Source organism: Oncorhynchus keta, chromosome 5 (genome assembly GCF_023373465.1).
Source record: "Oncorhynchus keta strain PuntledgeMale-10-30-2019 chromosome 5, Oket_V2, whole genome shotgun sequence".
Lineage (NCBI taxonomy): Eukaryota > Metazoa > Chordata > Actinopteri > Salmoniformes > Salmonidae > Oncorhynchus > Oncorhynchus keta.
Genome location: NC_068425.1, coordinates 20041815 through 20054872, shown reverse-complemented (window position 1 = coordinate 20054872; position 13058 = coordinate 20041815). Strand labels below are relative to the sequence as shown.

Here is a 13058-nt window from a genome sequence, read left to right as displayed (position 1 = left end):
TGCCCTCTGGTTTCAAAGAACATAGGCTACAGAGGCAAGACAGAGCGGAGTATAGACAGACAGGTTGGTTGACAATGTCGAAACAATGATGCACTCGCATCTAAGAGTCAAAGGGCTGTGTATTGATTTTGAACGGTCAGATGGCAGCTTCTAGTCATTGCTGTAGCTCTGTGGGGAATCATAGGTGGCTGTTTCAGCTAGTTGTCTTGTTTTGAGGTGTTTTAACTTGTGTTACGGCTATGCCGCCCCGGGTGGCAGGGTAGCCTAGTGGTTAGAGCGTGTGACTAGTAACCGGAAGGTTGCGAGTTCAAACCCCCGAGCTGACAAGGTACGAATCTGTCGTTCTGCCCCTGAACAGGCAGTTAACCCACTGTTAATTTGTTCTTAACTGACTTGCCTGGTTAAATGAGGGTAAAATAAATAAATAAAAATATGCCAACACGGCTAAAATTCGCTAGCTAGCTAATCTACAACTGCAATGATGCATTTGAGAGACACAACTTCTTATTGGGCAAATGTATTTATGTTTTCAATAAACATTAAGCTGAAATATGGTTTACATGTTGCAAATAATCCTTTGTTTGTACGCCAACGCCATCTGTGCTGCCCCAAAGTTGTGCATGTATCAGTTCTGTTGGTCAACAAACCACCTGTCTATAGGAAGGGGAATGTGAGGTGGTCTGTGCATTTTGTTTCTAAATGAGACAAGGAAACTATAATCCATTAACCCAAGTTAAATGGAATGTATTGAGTCAGTGAGATAAGCACACAAACACACACACACACACACCGACCTAAGCCTGCATTAAGTTCAATAAAGAACTCTGAATTTGGGAAAACAATCCACCACTGAAGATAATAAAGCTCTGTCTGATGGACCACCCTATGCTCGGCCTAGCTGGGAGCACCACTCTCCTAAGATCCACCACCGACTGATTTCTCAAACTCAATGCACTAAAGAGGACAGCCCTCATAATCCACCCAGCAATCTGAGCAAAACATGAGGACCAACCGAAAGTCCTGCTGCGTAATAGGACTGCAATTCTTCACTTTATTATTACTATGAACCTCAAAGGGAGTTTCTCTTGTCTGCTCCCCACCTGTCAGGGGTGACATTTAGACAAGTGTTAGTCTGTAAAGAGCTTCCTCTCCGATGCTGCCCACTCCGCCTCTACATCTGGCCTCGGCTCCGTTGCTGGCAGTGGTTTGGGAGTGTGACCGCAGAAGCCTTCGTCCTCGTTGAAGAGCAGCTGAACCAACAGGAAAGCCAACCCCAGTCAATTCATTTATGGAAAAATTGCAATTATTGTAGGGCCCTCAGCAGGGGAAGAAAAACATTTACAAATGACGCGCAATAATTGCTATTGTTTTATTTTCCTTCTCTTTAAGCAAAATGTGGAACTGTTCTGCAGTTGTGTAATGGAGCAACAAAGTCAACAGTTCTCCACATGTACCTAATCATTGTGTATTTACGATGTATCCCATCTGAACACCCAGATGACCGAAATCACTTCCATACAGGCACTCTGTAAAACAGCTGAGCCACATGAACGCACCAGACAGACTCGGCACACATTAAGAACTCTGGATCATTAAGTCCTGTGCCTCTGTAGCACCATCTGTGCCCAGCTGCAAGTTTCCCCCCACTACCTAACATGTTAACCCAATCGGTAGACTATAGACTACAGAGAATGGATCCTTCAATCAGATGTGTACAGCGAGAGAATGTTTAGTCTCGTAACCTACTGTCACAGGAATTTTTTTTGCTTTGATTTAAATGAGACAAGTGCATCTGTGTTCATTCAACAGCCCATTTTATAAGATCCCAGAGAGGTAGCAAGCAACTATAAATCGACTAAATAAAATGTAGACATTTCAATAGGTAAACCTGACAAAGCTGCAGCTTTGTTCAATGCTGTCCTCAATAGTAGCGGGTTCCCAGTCAAAAGAAAGATCCAAAAGCACTGACGGAGTCAGAGAGAAACCCAGCACCACACAACAACTCTCTCTCTCACTGAGGGTGGGGGTGACACGCGCTTAGGACTGGGAGGGGAGCAGTTTAGTCGGAAAGAACAGGACTGAGTGACTCACAGAAAGAAAGGGGGGTGCTTTTGTGGAGAATGCTAGACAATCCCATAGAGCTAATTCTTCCCTCTTTCCTGTACATGGCAAAACCCAGAAGAGTAATATGCATGCTAAACAAAGAGTTGAATCAACTAACAAAGGGTCAGCCAATGAAACTAAGAACAGATGGCCCTTAAATATTGTATAACTTATCTCTTAATCAATGTCTGTGCTGTTCAAATCTGTTGGTGGGTGAGGCGAATTCAGCTCTCGGCTACAAACAGCTGGGGATCAGAGGCCTCAGTGTTAAAATGGAGGGATCACTTCTCCCTTCCACAGTTTTTGTTCAAATGACTTTATGGGAAACAGATAAGTTAGCATGTGCTGTGTCCTGACAAATTTATGGCTGTTTGGAATGGATACCATTTGGTCATGAACCATGTTTGAGTAATACAATTTAGAGCTGATCAGATAATGTGCTCCGCATTGAGCCATATTTTAACGCTGTAATTTATTACTTACCGGATCATGCATTGTGCCATTAACCATGTTTGTGTGACATAATTTAAGAATGATCAGCTGTAGAGCATAATGGAAACCTGTCTTGTGTATTCAAGGGGCAATTCTCACCACAAGTGTTAGTTTTAGCGGCTTGCTTGCCATATTTTTCCAGTTTAAAAGCTGGCAACCGTCTGCAACATCTGGTTCAAATGGATGGGGGTATGTCAGTAAGGAGAAGCTCAGAAGAACGCAAACAGCGACAAGACTGCTCAAATGTAACAACTCATTCAGGGTTTACCCAATAACAAACTCATCAACAGCAATGTGTCAAAGTCAACTACATCTATTAAGCTGCTATTATCAATTCACGACTCATGCGCAGACCTTCATTACTTATACAAACTCGCCGATCAGTAGGTAAACATTAGATTTTCACAATATTTTCATCTTATCATGCCCAAATAGTGATTATTTAGTTTACACAATATTTGACAGATGGAGAAAAGTGGAGAATAAGCTATGAAGGAAAAATATTGGTGTGTTGAAGGTACAGCCAACTAGCGCAAAAATAATATTGCGATATTGTCCAAACGATATAGTCAAAAATAAAATCCCAATATGTAACTATCGATTAGAGGTCGACTGATTAATTGGGGCCGATTTCAAGTTATATAACAATCCGTAATCTGCATTTTTTTAACACCAATTACATTGCACTCCACAAGGAGACTGCGAGGCAGGCTGACCACCTGTTACGCGAGTTCAGCAAGGAGTCACGGTAAGTTGCTAGCTAGGATTAAACTTAAAAAAAAAAAAAATGTTAACATAATCACTAGTTAACCTACTAATAGCATCAACCAAGTGTAGTTATCTTGCTGTCCTGCGTTGCATATCATCAATACGGTGCCTGTTAATTTATCATCGAATCACAGCCTACTTCGCCAAACGGGTGATGATTTAACAAGCACATTCGTAAAAAAAAAAAAATTAAACGCTGTCGTTGCACCAGTCTACCTAACCATAAACAGCAATGCCTTAAAAATAAAAAAAATCATTACACAAGTACATTTTTTAACCTGAATATTTAGTTAATATTGCCTGCTACAGGAATTTCTTTTAACTAGGGAAATTGTGTCACTTCTCTTGCGTTCTGTGCAAGTCGAGTCCGGGTATATGCAGCAGTTTGGGCTGCCTGGCTCGTTGCGTACTGTGTGAAGACCATTTCTTCCTAACAAAGATTAATTAGCCAGAATTCTACATCATTATGACATAACATTGAAGGTTGGGCAATGTAACAGCAATATTTAGACTTAGGGTTGCCGCCCGTTCGATAAAATATGGAACTGTTCTGTATTTCACTGAAAGAATAAACGTTTTGTTTTCTAAATGATAGGTCATTAATATGGTCAAAGCTGGAAACTAAGGCTTGTATGCGTATTTATTGTAAGACTGAGCAGTGGTAGGCATTCATTCAAACAGCACTTTCCTGCGTTTGCCAACAACTCTTCACTGTGCTTCAAGCAGCGCGCTGTTAATGACTTTTAGCCTATCAACTCCCGAGATTAGACTGGCATTACTAATGTGCCTATAAGGGCCTCGCGAGTGGCACAGTGGTCTAAGGCACTGTATTGCAGTGCTAGCTGTGCCACTAGAGATTCTGCGTTTGAATCCAGGTTGTCACAGCCGGCCGCGACCGGGAGGCCCATGAGGCGGTGCACAATTAGCCCAGTATCGTCCGGGTTAGGGAGGGTTTGACCGGCAGAGATATCCTTGTCTCATCACGCACTAGCACCTCCTGTGACGGGCCGGGCGCAGTGAACGCTGACATGGTCACCAGGTGTAGTGTTTCCCCTGACACATTGGAGCGGCTGGCTTCCGGGTTGGATGGGCATTGTGTCAAGAAGCAGTGCAGCTTGGTTGGGTTTCGGGGGGGGGGACGCATGGCTCTCGACCTTCGCCTCTCCCGAGCGGGAGTTGAGGGAATGAGACAAGACTAACTACTACCAATTGGATACCACGAAATTGGATTTTAATTTTTTTATTCCCCAATAGTCAAAAGGTATATGAAATACAAATGGTAGAGAAATAGTCCTATAATAACTACAACCCAAAACTTCTTACCTGGGAATATTGAAGACTCATGTTAAAAGGAACCACCAGCTTTCTTATGTTTTCATGTTCTGAGCAAGGAACTTAAGTTAGCTTTCTTACATGGCACATATTGCACTTTTACTTTTCTCCAACACTTTGTTTTCATTATTTAAACCAAATTGAATACGTTTCATTATTTGAGATTAAATGTATCTTATTTATGTATTAAGTTGTGTTCATTCAGTATTGTTGTAATTGTCATCATTACAAATATATAAATAAAAATCGTCAATGTTGTCCTCCAATAAATCTGCATCGGTGTTGAAAAATCAGAATCGGTTCGACATCTATTGACCCCCCCCAAATCGCTAATGGGTAGTCCAGTAAAGAGGACATACCATCACAGCGTTGACTCCCTAAACAACGTCCATCCCTGCACAGAGCGAGTCCGGCTGTGGAGGCGCATATGGATAACACTGCAATTTTACATAGCCTAATTCTAAAAGAAACCTTCCCTGGGGAGATGGCATAAACACTTCAGTTCAACTGACATGTGGAAGACAGGCAGAAAAGCAAATATGAAACAGTAGTTAAGTGAGCAAATACACATTTGTAAAGTCAGGAAAAGGAGGTCCATGTGATCGTACTCTCCCTGTTCTTGACAGTGAATTCACATTCTTACCATTTCTCCAGGACACCAATGCAGTCAATCTCGAAGTGGAACGACTAATTCACAGTGAGCAATTTACAAAGTTCAAGTAAAAAAAGACAGAAAACGGTGTTTCACTTGACCACCACGTAGTTCGGACAAACACAAATCTGTCTTAAGTTCAGGCTATTACGTTGGAAACATTTCAATGGGGCCATCTAGTTCAAACCTGGTTACCCCACCCACCAGTAGAAATTGTGCAGAGTTCACAATTTGGACAAATTGACAGGTTGTCAGAACTCTCAATGTGCTTTACTTTCAATGCTTAAAGCTGCATTTACAAATCAGCCCAACTCTGATCTTCTCCACTAATTGGTCTTTTGAGCAATCAGATTTTTTTGCCACAAATTGGGCAAAAGATACAAATTGGGCTTCCTGTGTAAATGCAGCCTCTGTAGCACAGGTTATTAACATCTCTCACTTCAGTCCAGAGACCCCTGCTCCACACTAATTTCTATTAGAAACAGAACTAGCTTAAATATTTAATTTGGCTCTTCCTGGTGAATGGAAAGGCCTGGAATTTGACTCAGCCCTGATTCTGGAAGTACAAACACCACTGCTGTCACCCTCTCCCAGTCAAAACAATGTCATCTCATGTAAACGTTCCACTGTGTGTTGAAATGGTACAAATCAAATAAGAGCAACCCAGAGAGTACATTGAAGCCCTGTTTGCGTCATAGTCACAGGTTTCTGGGGGGGAATTGATCCCCACTTCGCAGTACGATGTGGACTGTCTGGGAGATATGCTGCGTTTACACTGACAGCCCAATTCCAATATTTTACCCCTCACCAATAATTGTGCATAAGCTCAGAATTGGTCTGCCCGTGTAAACGCAGCCATAGTCTCGCCATCTAGATAACGCTTCAATTTTACATTGCGTAGTAGCTACGGCATTGTTTTTTTTAGCTAGATTGACATCACAACGAATACAGTCACACTTATGGCAATTAATGAGAACGTTAGTTGACCACATTAACATTCTAGTATATGCATAGTTTAAAAATTAAACCGGGTAATCTGTTATTACACAAAATTGTGGATGTAATTTGAATCTTGAGCACACCAAATATTGAACAAGTTTGATTAAACTAATGTTATTTAGTTAGCTACTAACAGTAATCCCAGGCGGATCTCTGGTTTCGCCTGTGCTAATGTTAGCTGGTTAGACACCAATCTAACGTTAAGCTAGCCAACTGTCTAATTTGGCACGCGTTACATTTCTGAAACGTACAATTAATAGCTAGCTACTGTGTCGTTTAGCTTAGTTTTTTTAATTTGCTACATACATAACGTACCCTACTCGAAATATTGAAGTGCGGCTAAAACTTTTAGACTACATCAAGCACACTTTCGAACACACGTTTGTCCTGCAAACTAACGTCGTTAGCTGGGCTGGCGACACAAACTAGCTACAGTAGCCACATTTGCGTAGGGACAACATGGTCTCTTACCTGTTAAACGCAGTTTAACCGGACCATTTCGCCGAACTCCTTGGTTAGACATCTTGCTTCCAGCTTAATATTTTAGACTAACCAGTTTCAGACCTAAGTAACAATAACGGAGTGAAGGCATCGTTGCCCGGATGTAGACAGCACTGCTGCCATCATGATCACACAATCACTGTCGCGCATATACGTCAACCAATTACTAGATAGGATGCCGCAGAGTGCATTTGATTGACCAAATACTCCTGCAAATCGGGGTCCTGGCCGACTAATTACTTTAAGAGTAAGAAAGCGAACCGAGTTCACTCTTCAGCTTCGGAACGATTGGAATTCAGTCCTCCTCCCAACCAGACGAGTTGAACTGTTGAGCTCGTACGCCCTTCAGTGCAGAGCCCACTTCAGGGAGGCTAGTAAGTAAATGACCAATGACGACACAGGGATGGAAACATCTGCCTGTACGGCTTGGCTTAAGTGAAATGATCTGACGCTACAATGCTAATGACCGAGAAAAATACAACTTTGTCAGACAAGTGATATTTCGGGTCGCTAGTGTACTTAGTTTAAAAAAAAGTCTGACAGTCCAGATACCGTTGCAAAAACAGTGTTTCTTTGCATGTAGTTTACAGAAAGAGGGTGGAAGCTATAAAGATTCATATTAAATTGTAAGTGAATGTATTGCCATTCCACCCAAACAAATTACAGCAGTTAGAATTTCTTTAAAGAAATTTATTTACAGACATTTATAAAACATATGTACATTTCAGACAGAATAGAAGTCCATTATTACACAGAGGACAACAGTGGCCATATACAGTAGAGATGAAAGGAAAAGTGGTATTTAGAAGTTGAAAGTGCTTTGGTTCTCACTGATCTGGAATGCATAGCCATCGGTTGTCAATTCTGGAGCAACACATTGGTCTTCCTCTTCCTAGAAACCAGAACATGCAAGAAATTGAGGCAAAGGAAACAAATAGCATCTAATAGGACAGGTTCAATTAGTCACCATTACACAACAATGCTCACCTCGCCAGAGAAGTATTTCTCAATCAGGCTGAGAGAGGCCTTGTAGACTAGCTCATTCTCATGGGACTGCAGAGCTTCAATCTTGTCTAGCCCACCGCATTCCTCAATCATCATGCACAGCTTGTCTGCTTCACCAATCTTATCTCCAGCCTGATGGACAAAACAAGTTAAGAATAAGTCACCCGAATCTTGCAGTTACAGGGTACAAATGCCTAAGTCAATACTGTAATAAGATTAACTAATTATTGGAGAGAAGGTCCCCTTACCAGGAAAATATTGGTGATGGCATCCAAGATGACAAGGATGGTTTTGCTGTCCTTTGTTGAGAGTAGATTCAACAGAGGCTCCAGCACATTAGCTTGAACAAGATACACAACCTGTTCAACTGTGCCCCCACTGGTAAAGTTAGTTATTGCCCAAACTGCCTCTTTCTGAGTCTTGTAGTCCCCCTGTATGGAAAGACAGATGATTTTTTTTTTTTTTAAATATCACACCATTCCTAGTTATGAAAAAGAAAATACAAATCCAATCATAAGAGACTACAGAAAACAAACCTACATACCTTACGTAGGACATCTACCATAAGGGGGACCAGGCCAGCATTGATGATATCCTGGATCTGAGAGTCTCTCCCTGCAGTGATGTTGGACAGGGTCCAGGAGGCCTCCTTCTGGATGTTACTCTTGTGATGGCGCAGTAGGCCAGGGAACATGGAGAGGGCCCCAGCGTTCAGCACGGCCTGAGTCTGCTCATCCGTGCCAGTCACCATGTTTCCAATTACACGCAGAGAAGGAGTCTGAAGGAGACAGGGGAAAGACAGTGGGCACTTGGGTAAAAAAATAAAATAAAATTTAAAAAATAGTACCATAAATGTAGAGACATAAATATGGTGACAACTTAATCGTTTTACATTACAGTCCACCACCTCTAGAGGATAACTGGACACATACCACAACAGAGATCTCCCCAGAGCCAAGCAGCTGCACCAGGCGGGAGATCAGACCAGTCTGAACCACCACCATCTCGATGCGATCGTTGGGCCCATCGGTCAGATAGGACAATGCCCAGCAGGTGTCTGCCAGCACCTCCTTATCATCATGGTGCAGCAGACGCACCAGAGTGGGAATGATCTGCTGCACGGCTGCCAGAGGGGGAGAGGGGTGCTTGTTGCGGCACAGGTTTGACACCGTCCAGGTGATGTTCCTCAGGTAGCCAGACTGCAGAGAAATAAGACAAAAATATTTTAGAGGTGTTCATTCATTGAGTTACAGCACCTCCTAGTGGCCAGTGAGGAAAGTAATGTGGGGTCAAGGAGTTATCAAAAAACAAGACTAATACGTTGTATGTGTCATGAACAAGTCAAGTGATTGTCCATTACATATGAATGGCTGCCAAGGGTCACCACATTAAGAGTACTAGGCACTAAGAATACTTACAGAGAACAAAGAGAGCTCAGGGACAGCAAGCAGACTAAGCAGGGGTGCCACAGCTCCATGCTTGATGACCTGGTCTCTGTAGACCGACCCATCACCTGACAGAATAAAGCAAGGTTAGGGGTGAGAGATACTATGGCAAATTAGGGTTCTATACACTGATGAGATACTGTAACAAGAGGAATGAGTTACCTGCAATGTTACCCAAAGCCCACACAGCCTGCTCACTGATGTGGGGTTGGGGGGATATGACAAGCCTGATGAAGGCTGGAATGGCTCCGCCCTCCACAACAGCACTTGTCTGGTCAGATGTTCCAGATGCAATATTGGTTAGAGCCCAAGCAGCCTCAAACTGGATAGGGGGTGACTCCAAACCCAAGAATGCAACAAACTTAGGAATCAGCCCAGCACTGATGATGTGGTCAATGGGAGGATGTCTCTCACGGGATAGCAACTTCCTATAATGAGAACAATTGAAAAAGCAACACGTCATGATTATGGTAGCCAACACTTAAAAATAATAACACTGCCACAAATACAGCATTTCCCAGAGAGTTTTACATCAATCACTTTACCTTGCAGCTTGAGTAGCATTGAGCTGGACATCAATGTTGTTACTGTTCACACCAGCAAGAATCTCCTCCACGGACCACTGTCGAGTGGCCTGTAAATTAAGACAACAGGTTGTTTCCATTGGAATTATTTTCCTAGGCAAGTCAGTTAAGAACAAATTCTTATTATACGGCCTACCCCGGCCAAACCCTCCCCTAACCCTGATGACGCTGGCCCAATTGTGCGCCACTGGAATTATTGTGCATTGTATAAATAGACAGACCTAACAAACTCACTTGACAGTTTTGGCTTTTCTCTTGAAGTGGGGAAGTTGCCTCGTCGACCAAAGTGTTCACATTTCTTCTTTTGAAGATCTGATCGTCCTTCTTTGCCTTGCGAAGTTCGACGTTGACTTCTACTCTCCTGCGTCTAAGCTCCTGCAAAGTGATCAACAACCACCATTGATTGACTATGCCTAGCCAGATTTATTTAGCTCGCAAGCAATGTACATTTGAAATGAAACATTGAAAAAAAAAAAAAAAAAAAGAGTGCCATGCATACATATCACTTACATTCGCATCTTTTCCCTTATTCTTGAACTTGTCCATACGGACACCGTTCTCGTTGCCAGCAGACATTTTTGGGCAAATTGACAAAATGTTCGAAGTCGTTTGATAAAGAAATCTTTTTTGAGCACCTAAACGAAATGCAACAATTAACTTCATAATACGAATTGCTAGCTTGGATCCAATAACACGTGTTTGGCTTTTCTAGAAAGTTACATCGGTCACAAGTGACCAGGAAGAGTGGCGAGCAAACCCCATCAACAAAGTAAAGCAGTAACATATCAACTAAATAAAGCAGTACATCGAATATTTGCCAACCACTACAAACTATGAGCCCTTGACAAGCACTTACCCGGTCCTTCTACAGAAATTCTAGCTAATGCATATAACATTTGTACAGACCTTTAAATTCCTGTCACAAAGCTCCCTGATTGGTTAGTTCGATTAAAAGCATCACCCTATTGGACTGTTTTGAAAAATCACAGGGCGCTCTGGAAGTGTTGTCAGTAGACACCTATCGCGAGATTTCAGTACTCTCATGCCCTCATAATACAATTTCTATCATATCAGAAACAATTTTTCCAAACAAGTTCATGTTGGAACAGTTGCTTTTGTATTATTAAATATAACCGTTCAAAATGTGTTTTGTGCTTAGGTCTGTGTGTGGAAAACAATATCTAAATCTGATGCAATTCAAGGAGTGGTTTCAAACCGCCCAGAAGATACGCTTAAAATCAGAGAACCCAGACAACTAAAATCTGTTAAAATATATGGATAGACATTACACTGACTATTTTGTATCATGACCAATAATCAACATCAACCTCTGAATATAGTATTTACATGTGCTTCCGTATATGCATACAATCCAGACATGAATGCCTGGAACTGGGGATAAAGGGTCACTGGACTCCCATCTGGTCATATGATTAATGATTAATGGAAATTCAAATTATATAGATGCAGCTAGTTGATGAGATCATAAGGTCTTACCCAAGACCCTGGTTCGATTCCAGGCTGTATCACAACCGACCGTGATTGGGAGTCCCATAGGGCATTGGCCCAGCGTCGTCCAGGTTAAGATTTGGCTGGGGTACGCTGTCATTGTAAATAAGAATTTGTTCTTAACTGACTTGCCTCGTTATATAAAGGTTAAATAAAACATTTAAACATCTAAAATTGATTAAATATATTTTTTATTTCTCATCAATCTACTCACAATACCACATAATGACAAAGCAAAACAGGTTTTTAGAAATGTTAGCATATTTATTACAAATAAAAAACAGAAATACCTTATTTACATAAGTATTCAGACCCAAACCAAGCCATGAGGTCAAAGGAATTGTCTGTAGAGCTCTGAGACAGGATTGTGTCGAGGCACAGACCTGGGGAAGGGTACCAAAAAATCTCTGCAGCATTGAAGGTCCACAAGAACATTGGCCTCCATCATTCTTAAATGGAAGAAGTTTGGAACCACCAAGACTCTTCCTAGAGCTGGCTGCCCGGCCAAACGGAGCAATTGGGGGAGAAGGGCCTTGGTGACCAAGCACCCGATGATCACTCTGACAGAGCTCCAGAATTGCTTTTCGGAGATGGGAGAACCTTCCAGAAGGACAACCATATCTGCAGCACTCCTCCAACTGCTCTTAAACGCTAGTAAAACTAAATGCATGCTTTTCAACCGTTCGCTGCCTGCACCCGCACGCATCACCACCCTGGATGGTTCCGACCTAGAATATGTGGACATCTAAGTACCTAGGTGTCTGGCTAGACTGTAAACTCTCCTTCTAGACTCATATCAAACATCTCCAATCTAAAATCAAATCTAGATTTGGCTTTCTATTCCGCAACAAAGCCTCCTTCACTCACGCCGCCAAACTTACCCTTGTAAAACTGACTATCCTACCGATCCTCGACTTCGGCGATGTCATCTACAAAATAGCTTCCAATACTCTACTCAGCAAACTGGATGCAGTTTATCACAGTGCCATCCGTTATGTTACTAAAGCACCTTATACCACCCACCACTGCGACCTGTATGCTCTAGTCGGCTGGCCCTCGCTACATATTCGTCGCCAGACCCACTGGCTCCAGGTCATCTACAAGTCCATGCTAGGTAAAGCTCCGCCTTATCTCAGTTCACTGGTCACGATGGCATGCGCTCCAGCAGGTGTATCTCATTGATCATCCCTAAAGCCAACATCTCATTTGGCCACCTTTCCTCCCAGTTCTCTGCTGCCTGTGACTGGAATGAATTGCAAAAATCGCTGAAGTTGGAGACTTTTATCTCCCTCACCAGCTTCAAACATCTGCTATCTGAGCAGCTAACCGATCGCTGCAGCTGTACATAGTCCATCGGTAAATAGCCCACCCAATTTACCTACCTCATCCCCACACTGTTTTTATTTATTTACTTTTCTGCTCTTTTGCACACCAGTATCTCTCCCTGCACATGACCATCTGATCATTTATCACTCCAATGTTCATCTGCAAAATTGTAATTATTCGCCTACCTCCTCATGCCTTTTGCACACAATGTATATATACTTTTTTTCTACTGTGTTATTGACTTGTTTATTGTTTACTCCATGTGTAACTCTGTATTGTTGTCTGTTCACACTGCTATGCTTTATCTTGACCAGGTCGCAGTTGTAAATGAGAACTTGTTCT

The 13058-nt window shown here is 42.3% G+C and overlaps 2 protein-coding genes across 2 annotated transcripts in view; both read right to left on the bottom strand.

Annotated features, from left to right (window-relative positions):
* Positions 1-7188, bottom strand: part of LOC118384193 (E3 ubiquitin-protein ligase SMURF2-like) — a 66271-nt gene extending 59083 nt beyond the window's left edge. Inside the window, exon 1 of the mRNA XM_052519031.1 lies at positions 6818-7188. Coding sequence (XP_052374991.1) covers positions 6818-6869 — 52 coding nt within the window. The 5' untranslated portion in view covers positions 6870-7188. The remainder of the gene's footprint in view (positions 1-6817) is intronic.
* A 334-nt stretch (positions 7189-7522) lies between these two features.
* On the bottom strand, positions 7523-10776 carry LOC118384681 (importin subunit alpha-1-like). The gene is made up of 11 exons (XM_035771414.2): positions 10738-10776; positions 10392-10516; positions 10116-10256; positions 9843-9931; positions 9460-9725; positions 9271-9365; positions 8785-9051; positions 8397-8630; positions 8101-8283; positions 7835-7984; positions 7523-7739 (listed from the first exon to the last, which is right to left on the bottom strand). Exons 2-11 carry the CDS (start codon positions 10455-10457, stop codon positions 7650-7652), a joined length of 1581 nt encoding a protein of 526 aa, XP_035627307.1. The 5' UTR covers positions 10458-10516; positions 10738-10776; the 3' UTR covers positions 7523-7649.
* Positions 10777-13058: the final 2282 nt, after the last annotated feature.